Source organism: Triplophysa rosa, linkage group LG7, assembly GCF_024868665.1.
Source record: "Triplophysa rosa linkage group LG7, Trosa_1v2, whole genome shotgun sequence".
Taxonomy (NCBI): Eukaryota; Metazoa; Chordata; class Actinopteri; order Cypriniformes; family Nemacheilidae; genus Triplophysa; species Triplophysa rosa.
In genome coordinates, this window is record NC_079896.1 from 8450011 (window position 1) to 8470899 (window position 20889).

A 20889-nucleotide genomic window follows, 5' to 3' on the forward strand; every position below is an offset into this window, starting at 1 on the left:
CCGGAAGGTTCTGCAGATGAAGATTCACTTGGAGGGGGGGAGGTCGGCACATTCTTAGGCGGAAGCGGAGGCAGCGCTGCAATGACATTAGTGCGGCTGAAACAAGCTTTCACATACACCCCTCCTTTCCCGTGAAGGCCACACCTTCATGCCACGCCTCCAAGCACCATGCATAGTCAAGGTCTCATTCAGGCAGTCAGGGACAGACAGACAAGACAGGGACTGTGGCATGGCAGGGGATGACTGGATCATACTGTCTGATAACACTTCACTCTCTGTGACCTACTATTTATCATAAAAGGATTTTCAAGCTCGGTAGGATGTTATGTAATGTATATGGTCATGTTATTACACCGATTACACAGCCTAGTTGAGTTGATTTATTCTGCATTTCCACAACTAGTCGATGCTTTGGGTATTTGTTGACTGCAAGTGGACTACCTGACTTAATTTGCATTTGTTTAATATGGTTTATCTGCAATTACACAAAAATAAAAACGAATCTAGATCGCATTGCATTCACACTGCAAATTATAAGCGAATCGCATCTCAAACTCCCAATATGGTCTGAGACCCCTAAAAGACACAATTGTGTTGACTTAGTGACAGACATAAACTACCAACCTGGGCTGCGTTTTCCAAAAGCATCGTAAGCCTACGTTGATCGTAACTCCATTGGTGACAATGCTTCAAAGATCAACTTAAGGTTACGATGCTTTTGGGAAACGCAGCCCAGATCTTTTCCGAATTCGTAACTATTTTACCAGTTGGCTTATTCGCATGAATTCGTATGATGTGAATCGTATAAATACGTACGATTATTTGATAAAAGTAACACTGAAGCCCCTCCCCTAACCCCACCTCTAAACATAACATCACTGGCTCTAAAACAAAACACAATTTTGTGAATTTATATGAATTAGCCACCTTGTAAAATAGTTACGAATTCCCATGACATTGCAGATAAACACTAGAGGACTACTACTGTATAAACATGCAGTATATAATTATCAAGGCTGTCAAACGATTCATCGCAATTTATTGCATCCAGAATAAAAGTTTGTGTTTGCATAATATATGTCTGTGTACAGCAATCACGATTAATCATTTGACAGCCCTCATAATTATACATTTAGAGATCTATTTTACAATCACAGTCTTAGGCCTAACTCAAAGTCATTTTTTAGGTTTGACAGGCATAAAAATAGGCCACATTGAGTAAACTGCTATCACAAAACATCAGTACAGGATGAACTGAATGACTCTGTTGGTGAGCTGAATCTAGATTGGTTTTCCCGGCTAATGACTTGAGAAATTAGTAGGTTAATGGAGACTGCCGAAGGGAAAGTTATTAAAATAAAATCTGGATTTTTCACTCAGGCGACCGTTCACTGTCACGATACCAGGATGATGGCAATCATGCCACACAAGCAATGACTTACTTCCTGTAGGAAAAGGTGTTGCCAGAGAGGAGTCTGGGCGTTGCTCAGGCAGGGGTGCACCCCAAACCTCAGGTTCCTTTATCACCACTAATTTATGGAAGAGGACACGATACACAGTCGATGGGGAGCAGAATTAACAACTGTGTGTGACTCACATAGAGGAAGGAATCGCCATGCAACACATATGCCATATGTCATATTGGCTAAGACATCTAATTCTTTCAATCTGAAATACTGCAAATGGAATTAAGTGGGATGTATTTAAAGACACACAAACACTGGACAGCATCAGTGAATGCTCTATTCTACCGTTCTGTGGCGTTACATAAACAGGCATTGCTTATATAAGAGTTTGAACAGTGCTTTATAAGTACACATAGCTGAAATATGAGTATGCATAAACAGCGGGGTTTAAGTGTAATATTAGTACAGTGTATACGCTCTGTGAGTCCTTAGAAGACACTTTTATGACATAACGAAGTGAAATTTTGTTTAAATGAATGAAGTGAACAATAAGCACCCAAAAATCAGGGCTTCTGTAGGATTATGAGCAACTATTTAAAATGCAGTGGTCCTGAAAAAGCCTACATACATTACACAACAGATCAACATCCATACAGTGATGTACCTTCACTTGTCTTCTCATCATCATCAAAGGCTGTTTCCAGTGGTGGACCAAATAAGGCTGTTGCATCCTCTGGCACTGGAGATTTCTTATTACTGAAATAGAGCAAAAATAAGTCAGATCTGCAAGACTCATCCAACCAGATGGTCCAGTCACATTCAGCTTGCAACCTTCATTCTTCAGATATCATCTATTTAGATTCTCTCAAACATTTAGAAATGTTTGATACAAATACCAAAAAGCAACAAAGATGCAGTGTGTAAGTGTGTGTATATATGTACCTAGTGGGCTTTGGAGCAGGTGCAGAAGCAGGTGCACGTGTTGGGGAAGAGGCGGGAGCTGGTACAGGTGTCGGAACAGCACGTCTCGGTCGTGCAATTTCTTCACCTGATAAGCACGGGAAGTTCATGTAGTACAAATACGTAAAGCATACAGTCACATGAATACGCATACCATAAAACCCTAGAATAAACTGGTTTGTATGTACTTACTAGGTGTATTTCTCTTTGCCAGACTCTGAAACAAAAAAAATACCAACATATTTATTTTATCAGTGGTGAGCTGAGAGAAATGCATTGTGGGTGATTTTATTCAGCTGAACGGTGGCTCAGATTTAGACAGTGCTTGAAATACCCTGCCAATTGGTGTTTTATAATGCGTTATAGAGTTGCCAGGAGAGCTAATTTCTATAAATTAATCTGAATTTAAAGGACAATGCATCCTGTTTTTGCTGTGTTTATAGTACATTTAGTAAGTTATAATTTACAGTACTTATATAATTATAATGTAGTTGGATACCAAGTATCCATCATCCAGAAAAAGTAAGCATTTTTGGTTAGATGTTGGTTAGTATAGTTCATAAGGTAGCAAATTTTATATTACTATTATATATGTAGAAAACACCAAATGAAGGTCAAAGAAAGTAAAGATGATACAGAAAAAATATAAATTTAGAACTTCAGAGCTTTAAAGTAGTAATGTGGAGATTTTAGTGGCATCTAGTGGTGAGTTTGCGAATTGCAACAAACAGCTTACTCCACCCCTCCCTTTCAAAGCACTACGGTGTCTGACACAGGACTAAGAACTAGGGTTGCACGGTGTACCGGTGTTACGGTAGCATCGCGATGCTAAAGCTTCAAAATACCTGCGATATCGCTCTATTTTTCAAACGGTAGCATCGGAGTGCCGTAAGGAATGTTACATGCGCATTAACGTTCATATCTCCCTTTTTGATGTGTTTCTCTCCTAAATGAATCCGTGTTTTTAACGACTCGGGCGAGATAATGATTAAGTCAGTCATTCATCAAGTCACTTGCTTCGTTCTTGAATAAATCGCCGTGACTCTGTAAAAAATTGCTGCCACCTACTGGCTATTATAGTTTCACATTTAAAGCAATCCTAACATTTTCCCTTTATTGCTGTATAAATAAAATTTCTTCCCCAAAACATGAAGATGAACAGATTAATTAGTGCAGTTGAAAAAAGCAAATGGTGGTTTATATTCTAAATAAAATTAAAATTCGATTTAGTTTTATATTATTTTTCACCAATCTTTATCACACATCAAGTCTAGTTCTGTTTATTATGTTTTCTGTTAATTTCAATAATGGTGATGTTACAATATATATATTTTTTGTTGGTCTATCTGAGTTGTGAGTACTTTTTTTGGAAAGATCTCCCACTAGTTTCACTTTTAACATTAGTCACATTTATTAATATGACCTACTACTGAACACCACAGTATCAACATAATCTTGATTAATGTCGACATTTACTAACTTATTCTTATTTTTAAATTGTAAAATTAGCTTATGTAATATAAACTATCAAGTTGTACAGTTTTTCAGTAATTAACAATCAATTATATAAATGCTGTTCATTCATGATACTGTAAATAATAACCAATGGTAATTATTATAACCTTATAGTAAAGTCTTGAATACCAAAAATCCATTGCTAAACAGAAAACTGCAGTCGGAGTTCTTATGAAGTTTTGGTGTTAACAAAAAAGGTCCGAGATCACTTCAGTGCTAAAGAGAACCAAAATAAGAACTGGGTTCTCTTTTGAGTCCACTTTACTGTGAACACCGAAAGGACTGAGGTCATTTTCGGCTAGTTCCCGTTCTGGTTCACTTTAAGTGAACTGGGTTTGGTTCATTTAAAACAAACTATATGTGAAAACACCTTAAATTCCTAAAATTATTCCAGATAAAATAAAAGCAGGGAACTCTCTTTGAAGAAACTGGATAGTAAGCACCAAAGAAAACAAACATACTGTAACTGGTAAATGGCACTTACCGGGCTACGCCTCTGTGACCAGCAAAAAGGAAGAGAGAAGAGACACCTGGTCAGAAAGTGACAAATCAGTAATATAGACTTTAATCAAAACAACCCTCTGTTCCTAAACTGCATAACACTAGCATTAGACCCCACATTTACCTTCATGAACCTGTAATGAATTTACTCATCTACATTTGAACCACAAAAAGCTGATTATCTTTAACTTGATTTTTGCTACTGATTAGTGTCATAATAAAGGCAACATCTCTAAAACACTATATAATTATATTTGCATGTGTAATTTCATTTTTGCAGCTGTGCAGTCAGTGTTTCCTGGGACATCATCAGATGATGTAAGAACAGAAAATATGTACATTCCAAAATAAAGCGATTTCCAAAAGTAGAGTCAAGAGGATATATATTACTTGCTACATGCTTCTGGTTGGGTATTGGGTCTAGGATTTTTGTCCTAGTCTGACCTAGATGGTGTTTGGGTGGTTTAATGGGTCAGCTAGCTGGAAATCCCAGCCCAACTAGTTGACAAATGACAAAACCTTCCAAAATCAGCAAACCAAACCATTTTAGACCAGATTAAGACTAGTTTGTTTTTCAGCAGGGTATAACTTTAGGACAAAACACTGAGTTGAGAATAGAATCCCGGATGACCTGCAATCTACCCACTCCAGTACAACATCACTCCATTTGATTTTCCTCCCACATAGCTGGATTAAGTCCAGGACTTCAGGAATAATATGCGCAGCAAGCAATGAGGATGATGTATGGGCTTTTGGCCGTAGTCACAAAGTGTTACCACCAATCAGAGGCATGAATGGACAAGCAAAACTAGTGGTATGCAACCACAGCTTTTATACGAACATTGAGCTGATGACAAAAGCTTTCTATTCACTCATTCAAATAATAAAATATGTCAAAGGTAAAAACCCCAAAAATGCATGACAAAACATACAGAATATACCGAACATTTAGAACATTGTAAAAACAACCACGTCCATGCATGAACAGCACACCCTACTATTGACGTGTCTATGTTTACAAAGATGCATGCTCTGATATTTCACAAAAGTAGGAGTTGAATATCCAGTGCAGTATTTCCCAACCTTTTCACTCTTATGTTCCACCGCAGCCTCTCTGGTGGGCTTATGTACCCCTTCATCGTCCCCAAACAAAAATGTGTTCATACTCATTTTACTGGATTGACTTTCTATAAATAGCATCTATATTCTGCTTACAACAAAAATGTATAAAACTTGCACAGCATTCCTTAAAATTCAACTGTAAAACATAAATCAATCATTATTTGTTATTTCAACACCCACATTTGTCTGTGTTATAGGTTTAACAAAACAAATACAACTTTTTCAAGCATTCGTATTGGTTGGGAATCACTGTACCTGTCTATGCTTAAAGGGATACTCCACCCAAAAATTAACATTCTGTCATGAATTACTCACCCTCAAGTTGTGCCTGTATACATTTCTTAGTTTTGATGGAAGATATTTGGAAAAATGTTAACAACTGATATTTCTGGGATAGTCAGAAATGGTAGTCAAAAGTGCCTCAGAACTGTCTGTTTTCCTTAATTCTTCAAAATATCTTCTTTTGTGTTTAACAGAACAAATAAATATATACAATAATTTTCTCTCTGTAGTCAATGGTGCCCCAGAAATCTCAGTTGCAAACATTCATCCAAATGTCTTTCTTTGTGTACATCAGAACAAAGAAATTCATACAGGTTTGGAACAACTTGAAGGCAGTGCTTGAAGTGGGAATAAATGTTCAGGTAATCTCTTGTGAACATTGCTGTTTGCAAATTATTACCACATTTGAAATTTCTCGAACAAAAAAACATTTTTTGGACATTGCTGGTACAACATATTTATTTACTAAAGGAACCAACTGATTTAATATTGTTAAATACAAATTTGATCAAAAAAATCGTTCTTTTATTACCTGTGATAATAGTTCTGCAGTCTATTGAATTCTTCTGTTAATTAAATCCATCATATACGCAGTCATATTTTATGCCTTATACCTAACCAAACGCGATGCGATGCCGTGACACGCGATAAAGGGAATCTTTTGCATATTAATCAGAGGTTTCGTCCTAACCAGCCACGACAGCGCTGCGCGACGAGAAACGATTTCTATTTCTGCGACGTCGCGGCTGACAGCTCCGCCCACACAATGATCTCATTCGATCTCTCAAGTGCTGCAACTCATGAATATTAATTGCCAAATATGGATAAGAGGACAGGCTATATTCGTTTGATTCCATACGTTTAAATTCTGAAATTATAGCATAGCGTCCGGTGAGGCATCACTGAAGTCGTCATGAGAACAGGAAGCATCTCTCTATGTGCACTCTTCAGGTGCGTGGACAGAGAAAAACTGTTCTGATTGGCTGGGTTTGTGATTTATTGTCGCGCCCCGCCCCTTTTTCACGTTAGGTTTAGACAGTCAAATTGTTTATCGCAGGGATCTCATCGCATCGTGTTTGGTTAGGAAATAGTGTTATATAGGTTTTGAGACCATTTTGGCGATTTCGATTCGATTCAATATCGATTAGTTATCAGTATTTCATTTAAAATATTAGTTTTGCAGACATGGAATCTATATTTAAATATATAGGCTGGTAACTGAAACCCCCATACTCCGATAAATTAATAGACTATTAATAGAATAGTAGACTATCCCTTTAAGCACAAAAACGGACCGTAGATCACTTCATAATTGCACATCAAACACTACTCATGCTTTCTTCATCATGACGAAAGAGGAATGCAGGAAGACAGCATTTGAAATGAGGACATAGTATAAAGATCTTACCGGACTATTCCTCTAAAACAGGCAGCATCGATGAGGATAAAAGTCAGGCAGAGGGACACAAGGAGAGGAGGCATAATCTACATTAGTATAGGTCTGATAAGCATGCACAAACACAAGATGACAAGTGAATTTTGAAAGAATGATAAAGTGACTACTACATAGACTACTGTATGATGCAACACTGTGCAAACTGCTTTAGCAATTGCTCTACGAAATATCACCCCTGGCACATAATAAACATTAGCTAGATCAGTCGATGGATAATATCATAGATCATTATTACATGGCTCGTTGGAAGGCTTGATTCTGATTGGCCAGTCGCGACATTTGCAGTTTCGTTATTCCCAGATAACAACCGCTCAAAACTAATAACACACGGTAACCCGGATGCAGCAAATCATTTTGACGGGTTATTTTGACAAATTTAATATAAATACAGGTATGTCTTTTGATAACATATACGACATTATACACTGACCAAAATTATAAACGCAACACTTTTGTTTTTGCCCCCATTTTTTATGATCTGAACTCAAAGATCTAAGACTTTTTCTATGTACACAAAAGGCCTACTTCTCTCAAATATTGTTCACAAATCTGTCTAAATCTGTGTTAGTGAGCACTTCTCCTTTGCCGAGATAATCCATCCACCTCACAGGTGTGGCATATCAAGATGCTAATTAGACAGCATGATTATTGCACAGGTGTGCCTTAGGCTGGCCACAATAAAAGGCCACTCTAAAATGTGCAGTTATACTGTATTGAGGGGTCCGAAAACCAGTCAGTATCTGGTGTGACCACCATTTGCCTCACGCAGTGCAACACATCTCCTTCGCATAGAGTTGATCAGGTTGTTGATTGTGGCCTGTGGAATGTTGGTCCACTCCTCTTCAATGGCTGTGCAAAGTTGCTGGATATAGGCAGGAACTGGAACACGCTGTCATATACGCCGATCCAGAGCATCCCAAACATGCTCAATGGGTGACATGTCCAGTGAGTTTGCTGGCCATGCAAGAATGTGAGCATTTGCCCACTCAAGTCAGTTACGACGACGAACTGCAGTCAGGTCGAGACCCCGATGAGGATGACGAGCATGCAGATGAGCTTCCCTGAGACGGTTTCTGACAGTTTGTGCAGAAATTCTTTGGTTACGCAAAACGATTGTTGCAGCAGCTGTCCGGGTGGCTGGTCTCAGACGATCTTGGAGGTGAAGATGCTGGATGTGGAGGTCCTGGGCTGGTGTGGTTACACGTGGTCTGCAGTTGTGAGGCCGGTTGGATGTACTGCCAAATTCTCTGAAACGCCTTTGGAGACGGCTTATGGTAGAGGTATGAACATTCAATTCACGGGCAACAGCTCTGGTGGACATTCCTGCAGTCAGCATGCCAATTACACGCTCCCTCAAAACTTGCGACATCTGGGGCATTGTGCTGTGTGATAAAACTGCACATTTTAGAGTGGCCTTTTATTGTGGCCAGCCTAAGGCACACCTGTGCAATAATCATGCTGTCTAATCAGCATCTTGATATGCCACACCCGTGAGGTGGATGGATCATCTCGGCAAAGGCGAAGTGCTCACTAACACAGATTTAGACAGATTTGTGAACAATATTTGAGAGAAATAGGCCTTTTGTGTATGTAGAAAAAGTCTTAGATCTTTGAGTTCAGCTCATGAAAAATGGGGGCAAAAACAAAAGTGTTGCGTTTATAATTTTGGTCAGTGTATTTACAAATGATTAAACCAAATTGCCTGTTCATGACATTTGAACATCGTTTCTTATCTTAAAACTGAAAGTAAACGGCTTTTCCTTGCGGAAGGTCTGCATTCGGTAAAAATTTGCTAATAAAATATTTCAAATTCACATTTTATGTCCAGTTTTTTTTCATGTGGCAAGTAGCCATGTAATAAGCGGGATAATGTACAAGCAGCCGGCTGTTATCGCAAAATAAGCTCCTTCAGTGTGATACCTGATCACACTGTCAGGGCTTATTTCTGCGATAACGGCTGCCTGTACATTATCCCTTAAATACCAAATCTTCAATAGGCTACATTGCTAATGAACATGTTAACCAAACTACCATCATTAATTTAAACTAGAGATAGGCTAAGAGTATATTTTTTTATATTTTGACTATTTTTAATATATATATATATATATGTATTTACTATGAAACACCTTAAAAGTGGTTTTGTATTCAAACAAAAATTTGTTCCTTGTCATTGTAAATGAGACAACTCTTTTGAGCTACATGGAAGCAAGTCACAGAGTGAGTAATTCACAAAATTTTTATTGTTTGATCGATTTCTTATAAATATATCCACCTAGCTTGTCTTACAAAAAAGCACCACAAAACACCGTCTAAATTCAGCCACATAGCTAAAAAAAAAAGAAGACCGACAGGGCACACAGTGTTTCCCGACAGCCTTATTAACTCCTGTTGGACGACGGCCCATTACAGGAAGCTTAATAAAGAAGCAAAACATATAAATAAAACATGAGCACCAGCTGGAACCCAGCACCTGGTCGAAAGGTGTGCTATAATAAGAAACCCTGTGTTTTTGTGTTGTTTTCACTCCACCATCATTTCTTTCTCCCTGCTTTTTGGATTGCTGGAAGTCTTGGCCATTCAGAAATAAGTGATGTACAGTTGAAAACATTCAGTACATTGTACAAATAATCACACAATTATAGAGTGCAGATTTTACAGTGTGTGCTGTTCAACCTTTGCTCCCACTTTCTTCTGAAGAGCATTTATGGCTAATCCATCGCCATGGTTACACACATATGCACAGGTTGCCATAGCACAGGATGGGCATGTGACTGATGTTTAATTCATGAGTAAAGAATGTCTGGCATTCCAGCGTACTAGACATAGAGGACTTTAGTCACTGAGGTCATAATGAGACAGTTTAAAGCTGAAGTGTGTACTTATATTCTTTCACCACAGCTTAATATGCAGATACAATCCTACATAGTTATTTTTACAGGTAATATCCCTATGTGCATGTTATGAAATGTACACTATAATACAAAATGTTCTATACGTTTTATTTTATATTAATATAATATTTTATATTACTTCCAATAATTACTTTTTTAAAATAAATTATTTCCATTAATTTTGTATTATATAATATTTTCATTTTTTTGTGATTTTTTCTTTATGTCTTCCTTATACTATTTTTTACTGTTTATTCTACAATGTATTCTCTGTAAAGTTGCTTAGCAACAATGCATAATTCTAAAAAGCACTATAGAAATCATTCACAACAATTAATTCAATTGAACAACTGTTTTAAACCTACGGCAACTTTGTGAATAAGAGATAATGAAAAACCCCAAAAAGATAATTACTTTGTATCAGCTAAAAACCAATCTGGGCACTAATTGATTTAACGAACAAGTGAGGACACGATAAACCCTGGTAGCTCTAGGTCAGGTCAGATTGTTCCCAAATGAAGTTCTTTCAAACGTATATTTTTTCAATAGGTTGATAGATAAGACACATACGCCAAAAAGCATATTGACACGGTTATCTCTGTGTGTGAATAATTTAAAGTGCAAGTTCTTCATGTGACACGCTGTGACCTGAATGCCTGTGCTCTGTGTTGCTGTTTACTACACCGTGCAGTGAAGTTTCTATGCCCAGTTTCCAAGTTGAATTATTGACAGACAAGTGACGTTCCAGTGTGACTCTACCTCAGTTTCCTCATTCTTAAATTTAGAAAAGATACTACATACCATACCTCATGACTGACCTCCATCAGACAAACTTCAGTAAAAAATTCCCAAGCCAACAATGTACTTCATCTTATATTAGTTAATGTTATGTGTTGCGTTTAAAAAGCTACTACAATCTAATGTGTTCTGTATGGTACTCTCATCAGCATTGTAGAAGCTTTTAAATCTGAATTTACAGACAGAATTTACCAAAAAACAACTGCCACAAACATGACACTGTTTTGCACATAAAACATGGGAGCACCGTGGTATTTTTTGAAGCACCCTGGTGCACCATGGTATTTCCATCTGATACCACTGTTATACAATGGTACAATGCTAAGGTTTCGCCTTTTGTGATAACAGCAAAAAATGAGATCAGTCTGCATACATGTGCTTATTCCGTGATCTCTTTGGAATCTCTGATGTAAGTACACTGTAAAGACTCATTTAAAGCACACTAAAACATAAATTATAGTTGCACAATAAATAAGCCTACGTAAATATGCAGAAATATAGAATATAAAAACTCATAAGTGTTAGGATCATTGGTGAAACATCTAGTAGGAGTTTTTGGACTATTAAAATGGTGGGTATTTCATTCAAAACACACTTTCACCGTGGGCTAAGGGGGCTGAAGCCCTGCATGTTTTTTATTACCATGCCCTGTATGAATAACTTAGGGGCCGTTAACATTTTGCATCTGCAAGCGCTCAAATAGAGAACAACAGGGTCGCCGTGATCAGGTGGGGTAACATGCTCTTTCCTAGCGCGTCAGTGATGAAAATCCATCTATCCTTTGCCGGAACCTTCACGACGAGCGCAACTCATGGTGGCTTAGAAACGGCAGACGCCACACAGCGCAAGCTCCCGACTCCCGAGTGCTTTTTTTAGATGTGAAATGTGGATTCTGACACATTAATGGATGTCTACGGATTAAGCCCCGGATCTCCAGTCACCCTAGAGCTGCCCCTGACTTTCACCATGTGACAACCTGATATATCAACCACACCACAAGCCTTCATGAATCCACTTGTGTCTCCAGGTCAATAGCTGGATCTGGGTATATACTGCCTTGTATCATTTGTCATTCTATAATTGTCGTGATGAGGAAGTTAACAAAAACCTAAATGCACTTGCAACCTAAATATTCCATTACATAATACCAGGGTATTACCATTTAATACCATTACAATACCATGGAACCCCCATAGTACTGTACATATACACATTGGATATGCAACAGCAGTGGCACATGATGATTAAGGCCCTGTCCCAAATGGCACACCTGATGTGGCTGTAGGGTACGTTGACCCATAGGACTGATTAGGGATAAGGTCACATCTAGGACAGGGCCAAAGAAAGAATGGTGGGTGAAATCTCATCATAAGTTAGGGATGCATTGGTAATATTGGCTGGACTCACCAGAGGCGAAGGAGACAGAGCTATGTTGCCTATGGAGGCTTTTAATTCATCTACCGATGGAGCTGTGATGCTAGCGTCTGGCGGCAGCGGTTTGATCTTGATCTTAAACCTTTTGCGGTGGTCTTCCTCTTCTTCAGACTCACTAGAGGAGAAAAAGTGACTCTTCTCTTTTGGAGCTGGTGCAGGGCTGTTAAGGGGTCACTTGTTAGGGGCATGGTTCCAAAACTGCCATGATTTCAAAGACTTTAGTCAGGTAGGACAACATATTTAATTTTATGTAAATGAAACGTAGGTTGTGTCTAGTCATCTACAATACATGATGGCAGTGCACTTAAAATTTCATAGGGTCACGAAAAAATTCACAATTCGTGCCTCGGTTGAAGGATATCTCCCTCTTCTTCTTCTGGCCTTATGCTATATCCTTCTTCATCAACCTCAGGAGAATTCTACAAACAAATACTTATGTCAGTCTGGGGGTACTACACAGTTTAAATAAAGTGGCTACTATCAACGTATGAAAAACTTTACACTTGTGTTTCAATGAGATTATCGGCATCTGAATATATGTACTTACATATCTGTCCCAGTCAATCTCCCCATAGAAGCCGTTTGGAGCCCCATTGGTCTTTTTCTGTGACTGAGCAAATGAAAGGAGAACTTTAGCGATATCAGTCAGACTCGGTGATATTCACATTAGGTGAAGGTTTGTCCTGTTTGAAGGTGCCACTAGTGGAATCTACAAGTGCTTAGTGGGAATTTGGGTCTAGCGTTAAACCTTCATCTGGATGACTATGCCCTTTCTACTGTACAATATGTTCAGTACCGATTCAATCTCTTGGGGCTCCTGTGTCACCGTCATCCATCATACAAAGGATGAATAAAAACATAATATAAATTATTACACGTTTTACACCTGGCAAACTCTGTTATCAATCCATATATCTCATAATAAAACAGATGAAGATAAACTAAAAAAAGTACAGAAAAATGAGTAATAAAACATACGACATGACATATGATATGTTTTCTATGTAGTGTGTTTTTAGTGTATAGTGCATTGCAGCAAACATTATTTTAAATTCCAAAACACAATATTTTTTTTCTTTTAGAACGATAAGAGGTACTTACTCCTCCCTCTCTGTCTGGTGACCCCCTAAAAGATGAAGAAAACAAAACAGAGAGACAAAGAGAAAGAATCAAATAGGTCTTTAATACCCACTTTATATGCAAACCTCACTTTCTCTTAACTCAAGTACATTAGCAATTATTCGGGCATCACTCTGAGGCACATAAACACCTGTGGGTTGGGCCTCAAACAGACATCATCTATTCATCCGCTTCAAACGCTGAGGCAGGAAATAGAGATTCTTATTGAGGAAGCAGCAAATTCTCCACTGTGTTAATGAAAACTCATTGTGAATGCCACAGCCCTGCCACTGGTTAAAGGAGGGGGAGGAGGTTTAAGCAGCTTACAGCGGGGACATGAAATGATGTATCAGAGTCGATCTGATGTGACAGTTTATATTTGCTCTGATGTGGATGGAGGAGCCAGCAGTCACACACTGCCAAAATATTTTTTGAAATCAGTGATTTTATCTTATTGTTTGACATACTTGTTTTTCAGCACAATTATTAAAATTCACATGATAATAAGTAAATTTTCAGTCAATGAACTTGAATTTATTTACTACTGGCAAATATTGGCTAATATGTTTTTCTTTAAAAATATTAGGAAAATATGTACAGTATATAGTAGAAGCCAAACACTTTGATTGAAAAAATAGATTTTAGTTGGGAAAAATCAGTAATCTGATAGATAAACAGTAATGTTATTGAAGTAAAAAGCAAAGGGCCTTTATTTGTCTTTAATTGTGGTATACAGAATAAAATATTTAAACGTACGTAGAGTCAGTGTCCTTTTCTTTCTTCCGTATCCCGAAAGCCTTTCTGGTGCGTTTTTTCAATCCTGTGGTTTAGGAAAAGACAAACACAGAGTTACAAACACACACAGCACAACCTTAAAGACCATCTGTTCATCAACCCTATAGACCAAATGTTTGCTCTAACTGTTTATGTGAGTCTGGATGACTGTGTGTGTATAGGTGTAGGTGGATGTGTGCATATTCAAAACAGTTTATGTCCAGAGTTCTATGATATTTAAAGGGGTCATATGGCGTGAATACGTGTTTTTCTGTGTCTTTGGTGTGTCATAAGTTGGCCATGTATGTATTAGACACGTAAAATTGCAAATCTACGTCAGTTCGTGGTATGATTTGACTATGACCTCCCAAATGTATACGCAAGTAAGGTGGGCGTTCCTGTCAGTACAATTGCTATTGAACCTGATGTTCCAAATATGGTAAGAGGCGTTACATTTCCGTCACACGCTTGCAGTATTCGACCAATCACTACCGCACTAGTTAACTGGCCAATCATAGCACACCTCGCTTTTCAGAGCAATGAGCTTTGTAAAGAAACCGCGCGTTTCAGATAGGCGGGGCAAAGAGGATATACAAACATGCACGGTATGTGGAAAATACAGCGTTTTTGAACCTTAAATCGTGTATACACATTGCATTACATCTAAAACAAACGATAATATTCGTTTTAGCCGTGTCATATGACCCTTTTATGATAAAAATAAACAGATTCTATATTGAATGACATTACCAACTGCTGCTGGAATCTATTAACAGTTTAAAATGTTTTTAAACACAGGTGCCATGTGGAAGATTGCTTTTTATTCCCTTTGGTGAGTAATTCATTTATTTAAAAAAGGTGAAAATCTTAATTGCCAATGAACAGCAGGTATACTCCAACATATTCTCATGGCAAAATGTAACAATTTTACGATGTGGCTAATTTTGGCAAATTTGTACGATCTCACTCGTACATTTTAGTACGATTTGATTTTGTGCCAGAGACGTTAAGGTTAGGGGCGGGGTTAGGGTGGTGCTTCAGTATTGCTTTTTTTCTAGTAATCATACGTTTTTATACGATTCACAATGTACAAATTCATACAAATAAGCCACCTCGTAAAATAGTATTCCCGTGAGATCAGGCTGTTCATTTTGTAACAAAGTGTGCAGTACCATGTGACAATATGTCCCGCTATAGGGTAGTAACATACAAGGTGTGTTAAATCAGATATATTTTATGTTTTTTACACTGAGATATGAATCTATGCAGAAGTTACCATTGCAAAAAACTACATCCTTGAGACATATTCTTCGGAGTAAAATAATGTGACAACCAGCCACAATCTCCTCTATAATTCATACAGTCAAAACATCTAGACACCCTAGTTAAAACCAATAAAGTCCCTTGGACACAAGTATTATTGGGCTGCAGCGACCCAGCAGACATGGAATCAATAAAGCCTATGCAGCGACCGTGAGCTTCAACATGGTGGATAACATTATTGATCTTCACTAAATATTTCCTAACACAGCCTTAGAGGATGCTGTCTGGCTGAGAGAGAAACTAACACTAAAAGCAAAAATTCACACACTTTGATTGTCCACATTTTTTATCTCTTGTATAACTACACTACTCTTCATCGGCAATTCAAAAGATCAGGCAGGATAAGCAAAAAAAATCTGTGCTGGAGTGGTTCTTACATTAATATACAAATCTACAGAGATTAAAGTGTTGGAGAATGTTGGGAAATCTTAAACTAACAATTATCACGTTTTATTGACTGTTCTGTGTCTTCATGCAAGAGATAAAACAAGTCCGAGCAAATCATGACTTAAAAATGGACCTATCCACGCAATAATTAACTCTGATGTCTTTTGACTTGATGAATGTTTATGCATGCCCTGATTCAACGATTTTAAGTCACTTGGGCAAGATGCTTTTCACAACAATCTTATTTGGCAGCAGAAAGCAGATCTGTTTGTGGCTTATATTAGACTGGCCTCCAATATAAAAAGTAGCAAGGCCATGGGTAGTGGTCAACCGATGGAGATTTTACATTTTCGCTGATGTCGATACTAATAGGATGATTACTGTCAATAAAATCCACACCTACTGTTTGTACACAATACACATCTAGACATCTTTCTCAAAACAAGTCTTGTATTGTTGTTTTTGACTTTCTGATAGCATTTAAAAGCGCTTCACCTAATCAGAATCTCCTTGTATGTGTGGTTTGATAAACCCTTGTTATTATACAGAGACAATTCAGCAATCCTTTCTGAGTGAATAGATTAGTGTTTATATTCCGTGAGCTCTTGTTGAAGGTTAGCTGTAATTGAGATTGTTTAATTAGTAGTCAGTTTGTTCATTTTATAATATGCAGCAAATAACTGTTTATCCCCGCTGCAATGCTGGTGGCTCACAAGGCATTTACAAATCAGCTACATTGTTCAATAAGATTTTTGTTGTACAGACAACTCTGTCAGGCTAGTTAGAAATAATGTTGGACTAATATGGATTTTTATGTTGACTTAGAGTAGTTATAGGGTTGTGGTTGGCTGTTCTGGTCAGGATGCAAAAACAGAAATCCTTACCCTGCATACACAAGGGGCGTTAGCATCGACGCTTGACGGAGGGCGTGTCTGAAGCGTGGCCGACACTTTTTCAATTTTCAACTTCTGCCACAAGCAACGGCAGTGACGCGGCGTCGACGGACCCACAATCAGTTCGGCAACGCATGACGTTACCCATTCAAAGTAAAGGAGAAGCGTTAACACTGACGCCCCGTGTGAATGTACCGTTACAATAAATCACTGGGGTGGTACTATTGTACAGTGATGGTATCAGAAGGTGGTACTTTGATAAATGATTGCCTACAATATTCATGTATATTATGGTATGGTATTTGCAAGGTACCCAAAGTGCTTCCAAGAATACCATGGCAATATCATAACCACAGGACGGATACATATAAAGGTATTACCATGATACATTAGGTACTTTAAATTCATCTTTTGCTACTCATATTAATACTACTAACATATTAATAATGTAACCCCATAATAAAGTGATAAAACTTGAAATTCACGTTACTTCAAATCCCATTGGGGCCAATGTAAATGTAACCACAAACAAATAAATGACATTTGTCAAAAACCATCTTATCACTGCAATACCACAAACAAGATCAGCTCTATCATAAACATAAATCATAAACATCTGCAACTGTAGCAGAAAAACCATTAAAAATGGCAGGACCCTGTTCCAACTTCAGAGGATAAAGAAGAAAACAAGCGATACAAAGATAAGTCCGTCTGGTTGTTTAATTCTAATATATCATTGCAAGAAGCAACATGGCACATTTACTTAAGTAGGGATTAATGCTTAACAATCAGTTCATTAAGCCATCAGACTGGGAGAAGAGATCAGAGAACAAGCATTAATCTAACTGTTTGTCTATAAAGATCCTCACAGATACAATGACCCCCAACATGTTCCATGGAAACGCAAGCATGGTGTTTAGATCTTCAGCCAAGAAATTCATTAACAGTGATTACAATGTTAAGACAGATGGCAAAATGTACAGATCTTGGGGTTCATGGAAAAACTATTATTGAATATATAAACAAATGGGTATCACGTCTGGGCATCCTGGCAATTGATAATTTGTGTCTTTAAGCAGCAGGTAAGTTGCATAATAAAAAACAGACTATTTATTATTTACCATTATTTTGTCTACATAGATTAAACATTTCTTTGCCATTTGCTTTAATAATCAGTTCTGCACCACCGTCTAAACAAACAGTTGATTCTAGGTAAAAAAACACATTTCATAGTCCTAAAAGTATCTTTACTAAAGTAACAAATACGTTCTACAATGTTGGCAAAAGAACCCTTGGCTGATATTACACTAATAGCTTGTAGCTGAACTAAGCTTGGCCAGTGATGGTACCAGAGAAAACCATTACCCAAAGGCTCCTCCCTTAAGCTGTTTACGGTTTGCCAGGCTTGGCTCTAAACTCACTTTCAAAATATGCATAATGCATTTTTTCACAATGCAAACGTGCATAATTGATAGGTCAATGCTCAGTTCTTGGTGAGTGGTACTGAATAAACTTTTCAAATAAAGTTTACTAAGAAAAAACTAAAACTATAAAGAATCCCAAAACATTTATTATAACAAATCACTAAATTTTTATTTTGCCAGGACATGTATTCTCTCTTCCCAACCGACAGAACCTGTTCATAGATTTCTTGGAAATCACTAATGCTAAATTTAGCAAAATGACCTGGATATTTTCATAAGCGGGATAAGTAGGGGACAAGGGACAAGTAAAGCAGTCTCGGAAAAGTTAATAAAAATTGCCATTCAAACAACAGGAATAAAGTGGAAACCGAAGTGAAATTACTACAGATAACTGTGGTAATGTTACCTGGAAACATCACTCAACGACACATATTCCAAAATTCAATACAAGTCCTAAAAAAAACAATGCAATACTTTATTATCAATTATGAATTAAACATAATGCAGTTAAAAACATACAACAGACAAATAAAGCTATGATTCCCCTCTAGGAGACAAGCACACAACAGTGGAATGTAAATCTCATGTTATCTGAAAATCCACCTTGGTTTAACTGTTTTATGAAGTGGCTTACTGAAATGTCATAATGATAATGCTTTCCCTGAGGTCCTCTACTCGCGACCGAGCGAGCTGCCCAGTCACGTTGCATGGGTTCACTATGACTAACAAACACTAAACCTGGCTAACTGATTTGGTTAAAAGGATGGTGGAAGAGGCTTTTTTAAACATTGTTATGGAAATCCACCAACAGTCACGCAGGATAGTTGAGTGTGTACTAAACGGTAAACACTTTCTGCACCTGCACATGAAAAAAACATTGACAAATGTTGCACAGCATGATGTACTTTTATCTACAAATGTATGCACAACATGTACGCAATATAGTGTAATATAATGTAATTCAAGATAATGGAATATTTTATTTTGCGATATTTTATGTCACATTTAATTCCACATTTTATGTCATCATTGGTTTTAAAAACATCAGTTTTTAGTCTAAAAATACAAAAATAAAATACAGTCTATTACAATGCAACTTCTTAAAATGCAAGTGGTAAACACCAGGCTACAGTGGTTTGAAGTGCTTACACTGAATCTGTATCTGTAATGGAGGTCTGGGCATTTTGTGTTAGACTAAAGAGGGAAGCAAAGATCTCGTGCCAGTGTATGTGACATGTGCCAAGTCCTTGAGCTGACTTCCAGCAAAACAACCAATCAAGTGGCTTTGCGTCTTAGTGTAATGCTGATGCCAATCAATCTTAATTTTGCCTATAAAACTGCAGCAAGTGATATCAGACAGAAATGCATCTTGACTGATTTCTTTCAAACTGTCATGTACAGTAACTAGGATTTAACAGTCCTGTCAAAACCACACTAGGATGACTTAATCCTGTAGACTGCTGGCTTCTTCTGCCAAATAATCCATGCACATTAAGCACTCTCCATGACAGCTCTCCTACATGAGAACCCTGTTTATTGAGGACAATCTCCACACTGAACTGATTCAATATACTGGCAGTGAATGGAAATCCTTTGTTGAAGAAGCAGATGGAGCATCATGAGACACAGAAGCAGATGGAAAGAGAGTCACAGCACAGTAAACTCACGGAACAGCTGCTCTTTGACACCAACAAGACCAAATAACCCAATATCATCACTACTTAATTGTTTTTATTTAAAAACAATTTACTTTTATAATATTAGTCATTGGAGTGAAATTTGTTTATTTAGCTTGTTTAAGGTATAATTTACTTTAAGTCTAATGACAAAGTAAAAATTGGTATTTTTTATTTTATTATATTTTATTTTTTTATAAGTACTGTTCTGTCTCTCACTCATGACTTCCATCAGGAAATGGTTTTCTTAAGGAATGTCAGTGGGTTTCTTACATTAAGCTCTATCTTTAATCTTGACTTTTCACTTGGGAGTTCCCTTCATCTGGATTTGACTGCGGCAGCAACCCTGTTTGTGATGGGTTTGGTCCATGTGGACCCAAATTGCTCTATTCCTCCACCACCCACTGAGAGAAAGCACAGGAAATTATATGAAACTGTCTTCCCTAAACATCTTTAACTCAACAACAACAAAATGACAGTCAGCTATTGCTATACTGAGCCATTATGAAATCGAGTTACATCTGTCTGCTTGCTCTAGACTGCTTTTCACTGGAAGGAGTAAGCAGAGAACATTTAAAGGAAATGAATAGATCAAATCTTCAATGTAAAAGTAAACAGTGCTTTTGAAAAAAAAATTACGTGTAAGGCATGCGTAAGGGACATGCGTGATCCACAATCTACAATGATAATACCATAAGTACTACAGTTCAGTTCCATATTATATAACAAAGTATCACAATATTAACACTTGAAGCGCTTCCAAAGTGCAAACTGAAAATAGTTCAAATGTAAAATATAAATATTTTCCTCATTTAGAAACAAATTACATATTTGTTATTAAAAACGGCTGGGAAAATGTATGAATCAATTCTAAACCACTGCAAGAGATATTTTTTAATGAAAGAATATATGCACTGAGATGTGC

The 20889-nt window shown here is 37.4% G+C and overlaps 1 protein-coding gene across 14 annotated transcripts in view; it reads right to left on the bottom strand.

Annotated features, from left to right (window-relative positions):
- The window catches only part of sgip1a (SH3GL interacting endocytic adaptor 1a), a 63082-nt gene that overhangs the window by 12409 nt on the left and 29784 nt on the right, over positions 1 to 20889 (bottom strand). For 11 of the 14 annotated variants that reach the window (XM_057339004.1, XM_057339005.1, XM_057339010.1 and 8 more), the window contains 12 exons: positions 14244 to 14307; positions 13470 to 13494; positions 12916 to 12978; positions 12730 to 12787; positions 12342 to 12520; positions 7195 to 7206; positions 4366 to 4377; positions 2559 to 2583; positions 2349 to 2454; positions 2071 to 2162; positions 1443 to 1529; positions 2 to 76 (listed from right to left, as the gene is read on the bottom strand). In XM_057339004.1, coding sequence (XP_057194987.1) covers positions 2 to 76; positions 1443 to 1529; positions 2071 to 2162; positions 2349 to 2454; positions 2559 to 2583; positions 4366 to 4377; positions 7195 to 7206; positions 12342 to 12520; positions 12730 to 12787; positions 12916 to 12978; positions 13470 to 13494; positions 14244 to 14307 — 798 coding nt within the window. Of the gene's footprint in view, position 1; positions 77 to 1442; positions 1530 to 2070; positions 2163 to 2348; positions 2455 to 2558; positions 2584 to 4365; positions 4412 to 5465; positions 7064 to 7194; positions 7207 to 12341; positions 12521 to 12729; positions 12788 to 12915; positions 12979 to 13469; positions 13495 to 14243; positions 14308 to 20889 lie in introns of those variants that run through there. The other 3 variants (XM_057339008.1, XM_057339015.1, XM_057339018.1) reach the window with 3 other exon arrangements.